The sequence below is a fragment of the Carcharodon carcharias genome, chromosome 7 (genome assembly GCF_017639515.1).
Source record: "Carcharodon carcharias isolate sCarCar2 chromosome 7, sCarCar2.pri, whole genome shotgun sequence".
Lineage (NCBI taxonomy): Eukaryota > Metazoa > Chordata > Chondrichthyes > Lamniformes > Lamnidae > Carcharodon > Carcharodon carcharias.
In genome coordinates, this window is record NC_054473.1 from 124,176,971 (window position 1) to 124,194,747 (window position 17,777).

The 17,777-nt window shown below is 42.4% G+C and overlaps 1 protein-coding gene across 1 annotated transcript in view; it reads right to left on the minus strand.

Annotated features, from left to right (window-relative positions):
- ldhd (lactate dehydrogenase D) overlaps window positions 1-15,433 on the minus strand; it is a 314,359-nt gene extending 298,926 nt beyond the window's left edge. Inside the window, exons 1-4 of the mRNA XM_041191670.1 lie at window positions 15,398-15,433; window positions 14,850-14,962; window positions 12,976-13,117; window positions 4,491-4,632 (exon numbers count right to left, since the gene is read on the minus strand). Coding sequence (XP_041047604.1) covers window positions 4,491-4,632; window positions 12,976-13,117; window positions 14,850-14,962; window positions 15,398-15,433 — 433 coding nt within the window. The remainder of the gene's footprint in view (window positions 1-4,490; window positions 4,633-12,975; window positions 13,118-14,849; window positions 14,963-15,397) is intronic.
- Window positions 15,434-17,777: the final 2,344 nt, after the last annotated feature.

Consider the following 17,777-nt stretch of genomic DNA (forward strand, 5'->3'; position numbering starts at 1 on the left):
TCTGTGCCATAATGACAAAGATAAGCTAGTGTAAATTCTTGGACACTAAGCAGGCCAAAGCCATGTGCTGCATAAATACCCAATGTCTGCAGTCTATCTGCTCAGTGTTTGGAAAAAATTCTCACAAAACTAGATAATTTAGTAGCTTTTCCCAGTAATGACAGGAGTGTGGCATTTGTAAAGAAATTTATTTTGTTTAGTATTAAATTAAAATTGCTTTTCTGGCTGTACTAATAGATCTCCTGCAGCTTTACACATTGTAGATAGGATGATAATTTATTTTAACAAATGAAGACTTGCACTGATGTAACACCTCAGGATGCTCCAAAGCTCTTCACCCGACAATGAAATACTTCTCAAAGTGTAGTCACTATCATAATGTTGGAAACAAAGCAACCAATTTGTGCACAGCAAGCTCCCAGGAACAGGATTGTAAGAATGGGCAGGGTAATTTCTTCATTGAATTAGTGCCATGAGACCTTTTCCATCAATCTGAGAGGGCAGAGGGGACCTCATTTAACATCTCATCTGAAAGATGGCACTTCTGAAAGTGTAGCTCTCTCTCAGAGCTATCCTGAAACATCTCCCTAGGTTTTACTTCCTGGAGATGGACATGAACCAGCAACTTCCTGATTCTGGAATGAGAGCACTACTAACTCAGCCAGGGCTGACACTGGGACAGGACAGTGACATTACACTATATAACACACAATGTAACGCTCTGTGTAATATGATCTGTCTCTTTTAAGGCCACAAGGTCTAAACATAGTCAGCAGCTACATTCTGAGGTCTATTAAAGGCTGACTACTGGCCTGCTTTCTTTTTCCATGTACTTGCTTAAAATAGTTGAACTATTTTTGTATAAAGTGAAGGGTGTCAGATGTACTTTGGAATGCCTTTATAATTACTAGTCAGTCTCCTGTATCGGTGCTCATTGTAGGACAGGGATGTGGTCTTTTGTAAGGACTGGCACACGGTACCATGTCAACAAAGAACTTGAATTCACGCTTTTCGCAATCTCAATGTCCCAAAGTATGATGAAGTGCTTCCTGACCCATTATAACGTGGGAAAATGCTGCAGTTGATTTGCACACAAGGTCCTACCCACAACAATGAGATCATAGGTTCTTACAGCACTGAAGGAAGCCATTCAGCTCATCATGCCTATGCTGAGTCTTAAAAGAGTTATCTACATTCGTGGCCAGGTGTCCTTGGAAAGGGAGCATGCAGTGTCTGCCGGCACTGTCGAGGCCTTCCGTGCCCGAAAGGCACCGCAGGGGCTGGGGTGCTTTATTGACCCCCTTTGTCACATTTTAGTTTGATGTTTGTAAGTTTTCTTTAAACTTTGTCTTTGGTTTTAAAGCTATCCTAATTTAGGGGCTGTGTTTACTTTATCCTTCATTTTGTTAATTTAGTTTAACTGTTTGACTCCAAAAGAGTTAAAAAAGTTATCCAATTATTCCCACTTCTGTGTTCTTTCTCCATAGCCCTGCAAATGAGATAACCTTCTTTAAAGTTATTTGAGGGAGAGTTCAAGACACTGGGAAAGTTCTTCCAGTCTTCTTTGAGTAGTGCTGTGGAATCTTTTACATCCTTTGAGAGCGCAGACATTTCGGTTAACATCTAATCTGAAGGTAGCACCTCCAACAGTACAGCACTCCATCAGTAGCGTACTAGTGTTAGCCAGGCTTGCATACTCATGTCTCAAGTGGGAACCTACTATGTTCTGATTCAGAGACAAGATGCTACCACTGGGACGGTGCTCCATAGCATTGACCCCAGATGATTGGAGGCTCTAGCATCAATAGTGGATCAGATAAGAGTTGGACGAGAAGACCAGGTGTAGAAGAGTGGAGGGTTTGCAAAGTCATGTAGAACTGGAGAAGAAAACATATAGCTGGGGAAGACCATGGCGGGATTTGTTAAAGGATTCTGAATTCAAAGTGTTAAAACAGTAAACATTGGAGATTTTGGAGGATAAGACCAATGATGACTACAACAGAGCAGGGTAGGATGGTGACATTTGAGTTCAGGAGAACAGGAAGCACTGGTGAAGTCAAGACCGAAGGTGAAGGCAAAGTTGAGGATTTCAGTATGTGGATGTCCTCCTGCTGATACTAAACAGGAGAAAACTTTGCCTCATCCACAACTTGATGTCAGGCAAATAGTCAGTCAGAAGTGGTTGTCCTGACATTGAGGCCGGTGGATGGAAAGCTGGGTGTCATCAGTGAACTCAGGCCTATGGGTGATGTCACCAAGAGGTAACATGTCAGCAAGAAATAGACAAGGATCTAGAGTGAAAGCTTGGAGAAGAACCAAGATAACTGGTGGAGTGGGAGAAGAAGCCTTTTCTGGAGATGTACTGGATACTTTGGAATGGGCAAGAGTGAAGCAAGTGAAGACAGTGGAAGTGGGTCATGAGGTGACATGCGAGAGGAGGATGAAATTGCCAAACATGACACAGAGGTCAAGAGAGACAACATTTCATGGACACAAGCACAAACGATGACATAGGATCAAGTTCCATGGAAAATACCCGCTTTATATAAACAGGAATTCACAGATGCAAAATACACAATGCAACTCATAATAATGGAACAATGTTAAATAAGTGTTAAATGATGCATGGCACACCATTTCGCGTTGGCTGGCCAATTAACAGTCAGCCAGTGTGAAAGGCGCACTGAGAACCTCAGCACTGCCTGGGTGGGGGTGAGAGGAGCATGAGCACTGAAGTCTGCAGATGCGTGGAGGAGCGTGCACTGAAATTTTAAAATCAAAAACAAAGGTTTTTAATATCTGAAAAGAATGTCCCGGCATGGGACTCACTCACAATGACATTGACAGAATGAAAATTCTGCCCAATAATTTATATTTATCTTTTATTTAATTGTGGAAACCTCATCCCGCCTGTGGATGAGGTTTGCTAGAAAATCAAAAGTCCGCCTGGCCGACTCGCCTGCCCGCCGACTGTAAGGTTAGATGGGCAGTGAAAATTAGGATTAAATTAATTGATTAAGGGCCTTAAGATACCTTTTCATTGTCAGCGGGCGTGCCACCGAATTTCACACGTATCCGCCAAGTGAAATATCGCACGAGAGCGCGATGATGTCAGGACACTCACCCTATGTCACTATTTTACGCCCGATCAGGTCGGGCATGCGCCTGCCCGCAGGACAGAAAATCCTGCCCCAAATGTTCGAAGAAAGTGCAGCTTCCTGTAGGTGGCATCAGACTCTTCAAATATCAACATGAAGGATGTGCTGCTCAGTCAAGATTTTCACTAGTTAGTCTGATCCAAACAACAGTCTATTTTTTTTGGAAGATGTGCTATTCTAGGATTACTCAGATTTATATTCCTTTCCTCACCCATGTTTAAGAAACTTTTTCTCTTCTCCGCCCTGCACACCACTCCCCACTTGACATAAAAGCCAAGCAACAAATACCTTGGCATTGGCTGCGCCTCCAGGTTACCTTAAACATTGGCAATTTTATTTTACATCATGAAAGTTCTGATAAATAGCATTAATTTCAATTCTCCCCACACCATTCTCGACGGTCAGCTTATCACACCGTGTGCCATTGCACCAAGGCGTTAACTCCTCAGACAGAGTGACCATGTCACACGCCCCAAGGGTGTCTGCTGATGCTGCTCTTAATGTTCCAACTCTCCTCCCTTTCTCCAACTGATCTCACATGCCATCTGGCTAAAATGGGAGACACAACACTTCCGCGCTACTAACACAAATATTAGTTATCACTCAAAAATTGGTACTTTCATTTGTTTTCAACCACAATTGGCTTTTATGTAGCCAGCACCTGTAATATAATAAAACACCTTGAGACATATCACAGGAACACAATCGGACAAATAAACTGACACTGAGCTAAAGCCAAAGAAGGATACATTAGAAAAGATGACCAAAAGCTTGGTCAAAGAGACAGGTATTAAGGAGTGTCTAAAGGAATGAGAGAGAGAGGGAGAGAGACAGAGAGGTTCAGGAAAAGAATTCCAGAGCTTAACGCCAGGACAACTGAAGACATGGCCACAAATGGCGGGGGAATGGAAGTTGGGGGTGCACAAGATGCTAGAATTGGAGGATGCAGCTATCTCAGAGGGTTGTAGGGTCAGAAAAAATTACAGAGATAGGGAGGTAGCCGCGGGCGGGGGGGAGGCGGGTACCCATAGAGGGAATTTGAAAACAAGGATGAGAATTTGAAATTTGAGGCGTTGGTGAGCTGGGAGCCAATGTAGGTCAGTGAGGAAGAGGTGATGGGTGAATGGGACTTGGTGTGAGTCAGGATACACAAGACAAATTTTATGAAGGGTAGAAGAAGGGAGGCTGGATGGGGTGGGTGGGTGTGGGGGGTCATTGGAATGTCCCTCAGTTCCACAGATCGATATCAACTACACAAGGCAGCAAGGACTGGTGGCCCATGTTGCTAGACCCTAAGCGTCAGTTTCTTGGGCCCAATTACATCAGACTTACCAACTGGAAACCAGAGGCCACTGCCTCGAAGGTAGTTATTGAGGCCTTTCCTGGTGACACCTGGCTCAACTGTCACATCAAAGTCGACTGTGTTCAGCTGCACGACTTTATCCATCTTTGTGAGGTCAAAGCACACTCCTCCCTGATGAGAAAGTAACACCCACTCGTAAGAATCCAGAAAGGAATGGCCAGATTAACACCTTTAACCTTCAGTGCGCCACCTCCTTGAGCCTGGTGCCACCTCTGCATTCAGAACTATGAGGTGACAGGAGTGGTTTACGTTGCATACCGTCCCACCCTATATTCATGAATAGTAGTTAACATGGACATAAGGTGAGCAGCCTAAAAGCCTTGCTTACACCGGAAAAATTAATCTGTGTTAAATCCAGAACTGATGCCCAAACCTGGTCACCAATCTCGTCTGGCCAGTTCATGATGCTCCGAAAGTGAATTGGGCTTTCTGAATGCTGGCTTAATCCATTGTCCAGTATGTTTGTGCCCTTAGGTTTCCATATCTAAGGGACGTGGTTGAGTTGGGTTTTTTTTTTTACAGCAATCTTAGCTGCATTGGTCACTACTGATACCAGCGCGATAGTTCCAGATTTTAGAAAGTGAATTCTAAATCTATAACTAGCATTTGAGCTCACGGATTAAGGCCCCTGGATTACAACTGCAAAGGTGAAATACAACATGTGATGGAAATTGAAACCATGAGCAGAGAGAGTTCAAAATACTCTGCAGGTTTGCAGCATCGGTGGCAGGAGAAGCGCAACATTTGTTCTGATGCCACTATCCACATCAGCAGGTCTGCTATGTTTTCCTGTTCCCTCAACTGAGGATTCCCCTGCCCCATCGACAGGGCTCCCTTATCTGTCCCATTTCTCACACACTTGGTCTCGCCCCTTGCCCGCTCTCTCCCAGAACCACAGTAGGGTTCCTCTTGTTCTTACCTTCCATCTCATTTTCCTTTGCATTCAATGTACCCTCCTCCCGACTGCCAGCATGATGCCACCATTAAACATACATTTCCCCCCACCCACCTTTCAATATTCTGCAAGTCCCTATTCCGTTCTTCCATCAGTCCCAACACTCAACCCCCTTCCAACAGCACCTTCCCATGCAACGCAGACCCAGGGGGGCCCAAACACTCCTTCCAGTTGAAACAGTGGTTTACATGTACTTCTTTCAATTTTTTTTAAGTACTGTACTCACTGCTCACAATGAGGTCTGCTCTACATTAGGAAAACAAAATGCAAATTGGGTGACCACTCTGCTGAGCACCTCTGTCCAGTCCACAGGTGAGGCCTTGAGCTTCCCATCATCTGTCATTTTAATTCTCCATTGCTCTGCTATTCAACCTCAGCCTTGTACAATATTCCAATGAAAATGCAGGGGTAAGAAATAGTACCTCATCTTTTGATCGAGTACTTGACAAACTTCCGGACTCAACACTGAGTTTAACAATTTCAGGTTGTAACCTCTGCTCCCCATCTTTCCAGGTGGCAGCTGCTGATGAGGATTCTGCCAAAGCCATCTCCAGCTCATCTCGACATGTTTTATTTCTTTATTTGCCCAGTTACGTCCTCACCCACTTTTGCTTTGCACCATCTTCCCTTTAGTTCCTATCCCATTTCCCTCCTCTAACTCCTTCCAATTCTAAAGAAATATCATAGACATGGCATTGAAAAAGTCATTGACCCAGAAGGTTGACTCAGTTTCTTTTTCCAGATACTGCCTGACCTGTTAAGTAATTTCAGCATTTCCTGTTTATATCTCTACATTACTCGTTCAGTGGTTCTCAATTTTTTGGGGCTGAAGGATCTCTTTTCAAACAGATTAGTAATCACAGAAGCCCCATCCCACCCATATAAATGATAATAATATATAATACTCAAAATATGAAAGGGTTGCATATCATGTGTTTGGTTAGCAGCTTTCTTATATTTATTAGATCCTGCCTTATCTTGCAAGGGGCACAGAGTGACCTGGAGCACAGAGAGAGAAGAGCAAAAAGAAAGCACAAGGAGAACAAGAGGAGATCAGGAGCAATGGGGAAACACACTACGATGAGAGCAGAAGCATGTGGAGAGCAGGAGCACGGAAAGAGCAGGAACACTGGGGGAAGTGGAGCATGCCTCTGAGTACCACTCATTCGCTTACTCTTGACTACAGCACCCTTGATGGTTGCCAATGTCACCTATGCTTGGGCTATCCCTGCATCATGGGCCCCCTGGAAGGTTTATGTGAGTTTGATCACCACTATGCTGGTTCAAAAACACAACCACTACACTGCCGTCCCCCACTTGCATAGCAAGCTCTGAATATGAAATTTAATCCAGGGAGACGACCCACTGGCTCTCATTACAAGCGTGTTATTACTGATGACTGATAAAATATCCTGTTTATGTGATTTACATGTTGTCATTTCATTTTATTTCCTCAAAAATTTGAAATAAACTGACTTATTCTGGGGGAAATTATTGTCCTGGTGTCAGAGGGGAATTCTTTTTGTACAAGATGGAGCAGCAAGTGATATGCTGAATGATTGGTCAGTACTAACTACATTGAGGCACCGGGAAATTCTGGAAACCTTTACCTTAGGATTACAACGTGCATAGGATTCATTTTATTTTCATTCAGTGGAGACCGCATATAGGACCAAATGCATTTTATTCAGTAATTTATGGAGATGCAACAAGGAAAGTGTAAGTTTTTTTATTTATTGAATATAATTGAGTTCAATTTAGGATCCATTTAAGCAGTAATTTTACAAAGAGTGGAAACCAAGACTGAGTTGCTATGGTTACAGAGTGTTGACTAGTGCTGAGGGCAGGAAGAGAGCTGATTGTTTTGTTTCCAATTCCTAGTGTCTGTTGGGAAAGAAGCTGACAACTTGACTGTATGCAAAGGTGTTCAGGTACATAAATCACTAAACTGAATGCACACGTACAAAAAGTAATCAAAAAGGCTAATGGGATGTCGGTCTTTATCTCAAGGAGGTTGGAATACAAAAGTGAGGCTGAGATTCGATGGTTATACACAGCCCCATTTTCAGTACTGTCTTCACTTTTGGGCACCACACCTTAGGAAACAGATGTTGGCCTTGGAGGTCCTACAGTGTAGATTCACTATAATAATGCCAGCACTCAAAGGGTTAAATTATGAGAACAGATCGCACAAACTTGGTTTGTATTCTCCTGTGTTTAGCAGGATGAGAGGGTGATCAAACTGAGGTTTGGTGGGGGAAATCCAGAGCAAGCGACAGAATTAAATCTTAAAATTAGAGCGAGATCATTTAGGAGTGAAAGTAGGAAATAGTTTTCCGTGTAAATTGTAATGGAAATCTGGAACTTTCTCCTAAAAATCTGTGGATGTTGAGACAACTTAAGTTTTCAAGACTGGGATTGATAGATTTGGTATGGTATTTTGGGATAAGGGGTAAATGGTGTTGAGGGGCAGATGAACCATATTCTAACTGAATGGCAAAAAAGGCTTGAGGGCTGAATGTCCTACTCCTCTTCCTTTGTTCATAATCATGAAATAATTTTAACCATGCAATGTTAGCTGCTATGTGGTTATGTAAAATATTTTATTGGCCTGTTTAATACAGACAATAACCATTTCTGGGACCAAATGTAAGATTTGAAGCTAGATCTAAAATGGTTAAAAATCAGGTAAGCTTAAGTTACAAGAATGAAGTAAGAAAAAATACATAATAAAATAGAATGAAAAAACTAAAACTAGAAAATGGAAGGCACTGAGAATAGGGGGAAAGGACAGCAGAGATTTTTAAAATTTTGTTTTAAAGTGTTTATCAAAATAAAGCTGCTCCTGACAACTGAATAATGTTATTATTGTAATGGGTCATTTTTCAGTGACAGGTGCATCTTTTTTGAAATGACAAGACATCTGACTAAGGGACAAAAGAATCCCATAGAGCCCCTCAATGCTTAAACCTAACATCTCCATTCAGCAGGGACATGGCTTTGAATTTGAACACTTCTGAATATCCATCTAGCTTCTTGCATCTCATGTACAACCAGCATGGGTTCACTTAGGATTCACCTGGTTGTGAATCTGACTCGAACAGTTAGATGTAATTCAGTGCATAATGGCTTAGGACCACATAAACCTGATCATTTCTAAAGCTGAGATCTTCAGGGAAGCTTGCCTTCAGGTTACAGCCTATGATTCAATGGAACGTTTAATGTACTGGTATCAGATTATTCAGCATGATCCTGGTTAATTCATGTTAAATCCCCAACTGAAAGTCTCTTCACTTGTAAGTTAATTACGTAGCACAACACAATACTTGTAAGCTTTATTTTAGCTGGGCATTGTGTAAAGCTGAGATTACTAATGCTTGGGTAAGTACACTTTACATCTTTTGTGGAAACCTATCTGAACAAAACAATGAACATGCAGCTAGCTCATTGTAGCAGGAGACATTCAGAAACTTAATTCTGGTTCCTTCAACAACTCTGATCATATCAATTGGTCCCATGACCCTCACTCCAGGGTCCGTACAGTCCTCAGCCCTGGGGTCCATACAGTCCTCAGTCCTGGCTCTGTATAATCATTAGTCATGTACTGCAAAGGTTTGCTTCGATTACATTGAGAAGAAAAGTCAGAGAGAAATTTGAAACCATCCCTGTGGTTGGCATCTCCTTTCAGAGGTAAAGTAAAGTCTGTCGTAAGATAAACTGTGCACATCCTTTGAAAGGAATTGGTGTATCAGACAACTGATCTGATGTATAAGTCATCATATACCCAGCACTGCTCTAAAGCCTAGAAGATCTGAGACAAACAAAAAAGACCACGCATTTATACAGCACCTTTTGCAACTTCAGGACATCCCAAAGCACTTTCCAGCCAGAACATTTTGAAGTGTTATGCAGGAAACACAGTAGCCAACATTAATGTGCTACTAGAGTCATATATAGAGCAGACTGAATAAGGGTAATGAAAAGTAATGAAGAACATTAATCAACCAGTTGGGTTTTTACAACATTCTGACAGCTTCATGGTGAGAGTTAAGATACCAGTTTTTATTTCAATTGCAGGTATTTTTAAATTGCATTCCAATTTTCAAACAGCAACAATGGGTTTTGAACTCCTGGGGCTGAATTTTATGCTGAGGCTGCAGCCCCACTCCTGGATGGATAGGCAGGGCAAGCCCACCTCCACTTGGCTGGGTCACCCTGCGCCAATTTTATAACTGTTAGGAAGTTACATACGCACCTTCAAAACTGTTCTGCTATTCAATAATATTATGGCTGATCTGACTGCAACCTCCCGCCTACACTTGATACCCTTTCACCTCCTTGCTTATCAAGAATCTATCTAGCTCTGCCTTAAAAATATTCAAAAATTCTGTTTCTACTGCCTTTAGAGGAGAGTTCCAAAGACTCACGACCCTCTGAAAGAAAAAAGATATCCTCAATTCTGTCTTAAATGAGTGACCTCTTATTTTTAAACCATGAGCCCCAGTTCTAGATTCTCCCACAAGGGGAAACATCCTCTCCACATTCACCCTGTCAAGACCCTACAGGCTCTTAAAGGTTTCAATCAAGTCACTTCTTACTCTTCTAAATTCCAGTGGGTACAAGCCTAATCTGTCCAACCCCACCTTTCCCCATAAGACAAACCGCCCATTCCAGGTATTAATCTAGTAAACCTTCTCTGAACTGCTTCCAATGCATTTACATCTTTCCTTAAATAAGGAGACCAATACTGTACACTATACTCCAGATGTGGTCTCACCACCGAAGCATAAACTCCCTACTTTTGTATCCAATCCCCCTCACAATAAACAATAACATTCTATTAGCTTTCCTAATTACCTGCTGTACCTTCATACTAACCTTTCGTGATTCATGCACTAGGACACCCAGATCCCTCTGAATTTCAGATCTCTGCAATATCTCACCATTTAGATAATAAGCTTCTTTTTTATTCTTCTAACCAAAGTGGACAATTTCACATTTGCCCACATTATACTCCATTTGCCAGGTCGTTGCCCACTCAATTAACCAATATATGTCACTTTGTAGCCTCCTTACATCCTCACAGCTTACTTTGTTATCCATCTTTGTGCCGTCAGCAAATCTAGCATCTGTACCTTCTGGCCCCTTCATCCAAGTCATTTATATAAATTGTAAAAAGTTGTGACCCCAGCACTGATCCCTGTGGCACACCACTCATTACATCCTGCCAACCAGAAAATGACCCATTTATGGCTACCTTCTATTTTCTGTTAGCCAGCCATGCCAATATATTATCTCTTACACCATGAGCTGTTATTTTCTGCAATAACCTTTGACGTGGCACCTTATCATTTAAATGGCTCAGTGGCTGGGAACAGGCGGTGGGGTAGAACCATGGGGTGGGATCCTCTACTGGGTGCCTGAACAGGGCACAACACCCCTTTGAACCCGCAAATGTCATGTGGCATGAACATCTCCTGCTGCTGGTAAAATATCAGTGGGAGTAGGAGGGGCCCCTTAAATGGCCATTAATAAAATACCACTGGAAGCGGGGAGGCGACGGGCAGACACTACCACCATGGCACTTAATTTCACCAGTGCCCCCCACTATCCGCCGCCTTGGCTGGCAGTCCTCTCCCCTCTCCTGGGGTAGGGGGCTGTAAAATTCCACCCATGTTCAATGGATTACTAGCTGAGTAACATAACCACTACACTATTGTACTCATTAATGTTAGAAAACTATTAGAATTGGAAATAAATCTTACAATTCAACAATTAAGGACCAATAATGGAGCTAAAATGGTTCTGTGGAATTCTATAATGAAATTATATTTTTAGTTAGGGGCTTATTTGGTTGGAAGGGTGGAAACAGGCTCTAAATGGGAGCTGTGTCTGTTTGAAAGTCTGGTTTTAACATACAATTTTGGGCTTAATTGCTGTTTACCTTAAATTGAACTTGTCTGGAGGTACTAAAACAGACAGCTGGAAGTTTAGCACTCAGGTCCTGATTTAAAGCACTTTCCATGCAGCAATATATGTGGATTCCACGCAGCATTTCCACAGGAGTGCATAATGGCACATTTCAGGATTGCTCAGGGACCAAAGAAGAAGGCACACAGGTTCTAAGATGCGGCACTGGAGGTCTTGGTGGAGGAGCTCCAGATGAAATCCTTGCCTCCTCTCCCTCTGTCCTGCAGAAGCTGGTGCTGCTCTGCCTGGCCTCCTCCTGCAGATCTAAGGTGATTCTGAGCAAATTGGCCATGATCAAGCATTCCCATTCTCCTACTGATTCCTATAAAGTGTCCAATATGGTAAAGTAGTATAGCACTCACTTTCTCCTTTCAGAGAATTTCTGGAACAAATGTTGATAAGTGTGTTGGTGAAGCCTTGGCAAAGTGTCCAAGAAGGTCTCCCAAGGTGTTTTGTATGTCCAATTCAAACCTTCAGCAGCAAGTGAACATTGCAAGTTAAGTAAGAACTCAACATCCTCAACAAAACACTGTCCTTCCTCCCATTCAGCTGGCTGTTAGGGCATTAGTTCATGTTATCTGTCAAAATGCAACGCTACCTCTTTAATGAAAGCTAACTGGCAAACTCAGTGGCAATCAGCCCCCTTAACAATTCTCTGGCCGGCATTCCTAACACTAGCTCGCCAGCATTGCAGCTCAAGGCCCCATCTTGGCCTCCCTTGAATGCCCTTTAGCACCTAAACTATCCAGAAAGAAACAAAGACTTAGGGCAGAATTTCCCGTTTGTTGGTCGGGCGGGCGGGTGCGGAGCCAATCGACGCCACCATCGGGGTCACACTGCCAGCGTGACATCTGCAGGTAAGTGCTATGTGCTCCCTGTGCGGGCGGGGGGTAATCCCTAAAATCTAGAGTGTGCTCTTTCGCGCATGTGCACAAAAGAGCACACTCATCTCCCTGAGGCTAAGTGCAGCCTCAGGGAGATTGCCTGGACTTCTAAAATTATTAAAAATAGAAGAAAAAAAAAATTCTCTTACATGTCCCTTCATGTGACAATGTTACATGAGTTGGGACATGTTTATAATTTACAGAAGAACTTTTATTACAATTTTTAAAACCCTACATGAAACCTCATCCCGCCACTGGATGAGGTTTCATGTTTTTTCTATTGCCCGCCTGGGCTCCTGGCCTGCCCTCCAACCTTAAGGTTGGATGGGCAGGACCTTTAATTGATTAATTGATCCTGTCAATGGCATCAAGTGGCCATTGACAGGTCGGCAGGCACACAGCTGATTTTGCTGCACCCCCGCCTTCCTGAAAATTTAAATTTGGCGGGATGACGTTGGGAGTTCCGGCCAACGTCATCCCGCATCATTTTACGCGTTGGCAAGTGGGCCCTGCTTACCGACAGTAAAATTCTGCCCTTAATGTTTACCAATCAAATAATACCACATCGGGGCTTCATGAGCTACCATATACCTGAAAGGGGAAAGAAACTGATTTTTTTTTAATAAACAACATAACTGCATCTACCTTCATGGCAAGAACTCCTCCTTCCAGCCCTGTGCTTGTACCAAAAGGGATGATAGGGATATTGTTCTCGAAACAGATTCTAGCCATTCTTCTGACCTGCTCCACACTCTGTGGCCACACGACTGCATCTGGAGACTTGCATCTTCACATAGAATGGAACATTGTAGATTATGCTTGGGTTCTTCAGATCAATATTCCAAACACTTAGCACATTAATCAAAGCTACCTAGTCTATCCAATGAACTATATTGACAGATATTCAATTTAAAGAGGAAGTAAAATAATTTTGCTTTGGAAAACACAAGCAGATAACATGCCCTTATCTGTGAATAGTCCCAGCATTGATATTACAGGATTAGTTGGCTAAACCCCAAGTTCTGAAAATCCCTTTCGAGAGCTCTTCTCTACTTCCTTCTTCTCTTGTAAGGCATCCCTTGATTATTCTAATATCTCCTTTGGCTCAGTGTCTTTAGGATGTTTTATGACTATTAAAGGTGCTTCATAATTGCAATAAATTGTTGTTGTAAAGGCACTTTACATCATAAGAAAGATGATCCTGAAGATATCAGCAAAGCAATTGGCTCTTTAGTGCCTTTAATGACCTCAGAATGTCCCAAAGCAATCTGTATAGAGCAGAGTCCCACAAACAGAACTGAGATAAATGACCAGATCATCTGTTTTAGTGATGTTCATTGTGTAATAAATATGGCCTAGATGTGACCCTGGTCACCCACCTAAAAGAATTGCACCAAGTTTACTTTTGGATTATGCCTGGGAGCTGGCCCTCCTATTGCAGGTCTGGTGCAACATAAAAGCAGCTTTTACCTAGTCAGCGCGAGCTGGGATTTGAACAGATGAGGGTCTAGCTCCTTAACTGAACCAGCCCAAAGCTCACACTCTTTTGATCTTGATACACTCACAGCATTTGGGTTAAACGATTGGCACCTCAAGCCTGGTTTCATCAAGGTCACTTACTGACCACTGCAAACCTTGCAGCCTATGTCATTGGGAGATGATGAAGGGAAAAATACCTAGCCCGATGTTATGCTTTATGGTAGAGTTAGGGGGCTCAGTCTGTGGTCTGACCCTTGTCACTATCAAGGGACCTATCCTAACGCATGTATGACATGAAATGAATATAATGAATGCAGAATCCCCTGTCAGAGGGAATCTAATTTTCCCTATTAATATTGAAAAATGATACAACACAGAAGGTCATTCAGCCCATCGTGTCTGTGCTGGCTCTTTAGATGAGTTATTCAATTAGGGATGGGCAATAAAAATGTTGACCTAGCCAGTGACGCCCACATCCCATGAAAAGAATTTTAAAAAGTCCTATTTCACTGCTCTTGCCCCATAGCCCTTCAAATTTCTCCTTGCAAATATTTATCCAATTTTCTTTGAAAGTTATTGCATTTTCTACAACCCTTTCAGACTGTGCATTCAGATCTCAACAACTCGCCGCATAAGCAAGTCCTAATCTCGCCTTTGGTTCCAGAACACAATTGAGAAACAACCTCTCAATATAGTCAAATAGAAAAAATATGAACAAGGTGCACGCTTGAATAATTAATTTTGTTGCGGTCTAATACAAGTCAAATTTAAGAAAAGTAGTACTTTTTAAAATTAAAATTTATTACAATCTGTTGTGATTCTCAATGTATAACACTGTGTTTGGTCTGAGTTGGGGAAAGGTCACAGGTAATCGCCCTAGGGCATAAAACGATAGCCCTTACAGGGCTAGATCAAACAGCCAGCAGTAAGCATCATAAGGGTATGAGGCAAGAAGCCTTTCAATTTTCAAATGACATTAAATGGATTTTAGAATGGCTTTAAACTACAATATTCTCCAACATGAAAACCAAAGTTCTTACCCATGGTGCGATTCATCTTTTCCATGCTGCTCCCGGACAGCAGTTGTTGTGGAAACATTTTCAGTTCCTGTTGCTGCTTGCAGAGCCTCAATAATATGACTATGCAATCCTCTCTGAGGAGTGAAAACGTTTGAACAATTTTCTTTTAAAGATCATTAGCCGGCAGTGTTTGCATTTTCTTTACACTGTTTCCTCAGCTGAGTCACAATATTCTTTCATGAGGTAAGCTTCTGTATCTGGAATTATCTCTCTGCACCTTCAAACCATAAGTGCCCCAATGTCACAGCTGTTAAATGCACCGTCCAGTTGGGAACTGATTCGATCTGCAGACTGTGCTCATTTGGTTGATGGCAGCTGCTACAAATAACCTCTGTGCACCAAACTAGAGGGGGGAAAAAATCAGCCAGTTTCCACTTTTCGTTCTATACAGTGGTTTAAAGCCCACATCGGGGACAGCTGTGATGCTCCCCAAGCTGAATAGCCTACTGGGAGTCATCTACCTGTGCTCACATGACAAATGGCACCTTAGTAAAGGTACAGAAAGTCACCTGGCACCTGCAGTACCAAAGCCCAGGCAGCACCATCAGGAGAACAAATAAAATTGGAGAAGAAATAAAAACTTTAAAAGTAACAGTTCAAACTCCACATTTTTCAGATTTCCAATTTGATACAAACCACTCATTTTAAGCAGCACAACACAAGTATGGGGGGAGAGATTAACTGGTCCCAATTAAATATAATTAATCACAATATTAAAGAACCGTGGAGCAGTAAGGCCATGGGGAACCTGCGGATCTCTGCCAATGGCTGCTAGACACTGACTGAAGTTTAGCATGTGGGTATTGCTGAGAGAGACGAGTAAACAACACAGAGACTGGCACATAATAGAGTAGAAAGAATAAAAAGACAGAAAATAGCAACAGAGGAAAATGTAGCATAGAAAGAATGAGGAAGAGACACAGACTGAATCAGCAAGGAGGAGGAAATGTAGAAAAGTTTAAGCAAAAAAAACTGGAAATAAAATGATAACAAATATATTCAGATATTGTCTGAAGAGATAAAAAGTAAAGGAGAATATTTTAAGAATTTATAGTGGGTGTGATCTGTTCAACCTTTAAAGTATTGCCTATATTCCTCGTGTCTGTTATTATGTTGGATGAATCCCAGACTTTGAATCTACTCCTGGTTTATAATTTTCTAAATGAATGTTATAATGAACTGCTTGTTTATGTTTCTGGTGAAGACTGTGTCAGAAAGTTGCAGTGGTTGATGTGTCCATATTGACCAATGTAAGAATGATGGGGTAGTCTCGCATGTGAATCAAAGGGTAATGAGCTATATGACAGAGTTCATGTGAGGGGTACATTTATAAATTGCAATAAAGGGCAAATTGCAAACCTATTTACAGATGGGGAACTGTGTTTATTTTTAAGTGTAAATCTAAAAATAACTGAACGTCACCTAAGTTGAAATTCGATGCAAAGTAGTTTCGCCTTCAAACTGCAATTCTGAGATCTGAACTGACTCCAAAGGCAATAGGTCGAACTGTATTTAGCTCCAAAGTTCAGTCCAGCTGTCTCCCGCCTATTCTGTATTTACTCTATATTAACCAATTTGAAACGACCAAGAGGGATTTTTTGGTGGTTAACAGTAGTTAACCTGGCAGTATTGTACCGTTACTTAAACCTTTAATCATCAGGTCGAAATGGAAGCAATTGTAATTTTAATTGTAAATTAAGGATTACATTTTGTATTTAAAAAGTCGTGAAACGACTAAATTTGCAGTAATTACAAAACAGTAGTTTCAAAATCTCCCGGATTTGAGCAGGTTAGAAATCTCTGTCGGGGCCTGGACGATTCTAGGGGTGGGGAGTTCGGTTTGTACGCGGGAGAACGTTGTTAATTTCCCAGTTCATTTCAGTCGGAAATAACGCGCCCGCTGCGCTGGTGGCCATTAAAGACTGGCCTAGAGGTATGACTGCAATCACCGGCTACATGTTGCCGGGGCTGATTGGGATCGCCCAGGTGTCTCTGCCCGGATTCTCGTCCGCCCTGTACCTGGGGTTGAAGCCGGTGGTTTCTCCAGCATGTGATGTATTTGGGAGCCGGGAGACTGTAGAGCCGCCAGTGCAGAGCGCTGCGCACAGCCATGAGACAAGATCCCAGTGCAGATGGATATACCGTATCTTCAAGGTGTAACAGGTTATAATCCACTCGGCGCTGAAGGGCAGTCTGCAGCGCCCCTGGAGGAACAGCCTACATCCAGGGAAAGGCAGCTGTCCCACCTAATTTCCTCTGCTGTCCATGTGTAGGGAGTTCCAGGATTTTGACGCAGCAACCATGAAGAAACAGTGAGATATATCTTCAAGTCAGGATTGAGTATGACTTGGAGGGACGGAACTTGGGCCATGATGGTGTCTACATTCCCCTTTTAAGAGGTGAAATTAAGTCCCAGGTTTGCAAGGTTCAGTCGTAGGTAAGTCGCTGCAGTGTATCTTGTACATGGTACACACTGCTGCCACTCAGTGCCTGTGGATGCTGAAGGTGGTGAATGGGGCACCAATGAAGTGGACTGCTTTGTCCTGGATGGTACCACATTTCTTGTGTTGTTGGAGCGGCACTCATCCAAGTGGCCAGTGTTCATCACAAGGAAAGCTTTGGGAAGTCAGGAAGTGAGTTATTTACCCCAGAATTCCCAACCTCTGACCTGTTTTAATAGTCCCGGTATTTATATGACAGCTATATTGTTCCTTAGGTAAGGAGACCAAAACAGTCCTCAATACTCCCGATGTGGTCTCACCAAAACTCTATACCACTGCTGCAAGACATCCTTATTCCTCTACTCAAATCCCCTTGCAATGAAGGCCAACATACCATTTGCCTCTTAATTTTATTTCAGAATTCCAGCACCCACAGTGCTTTGCTTTT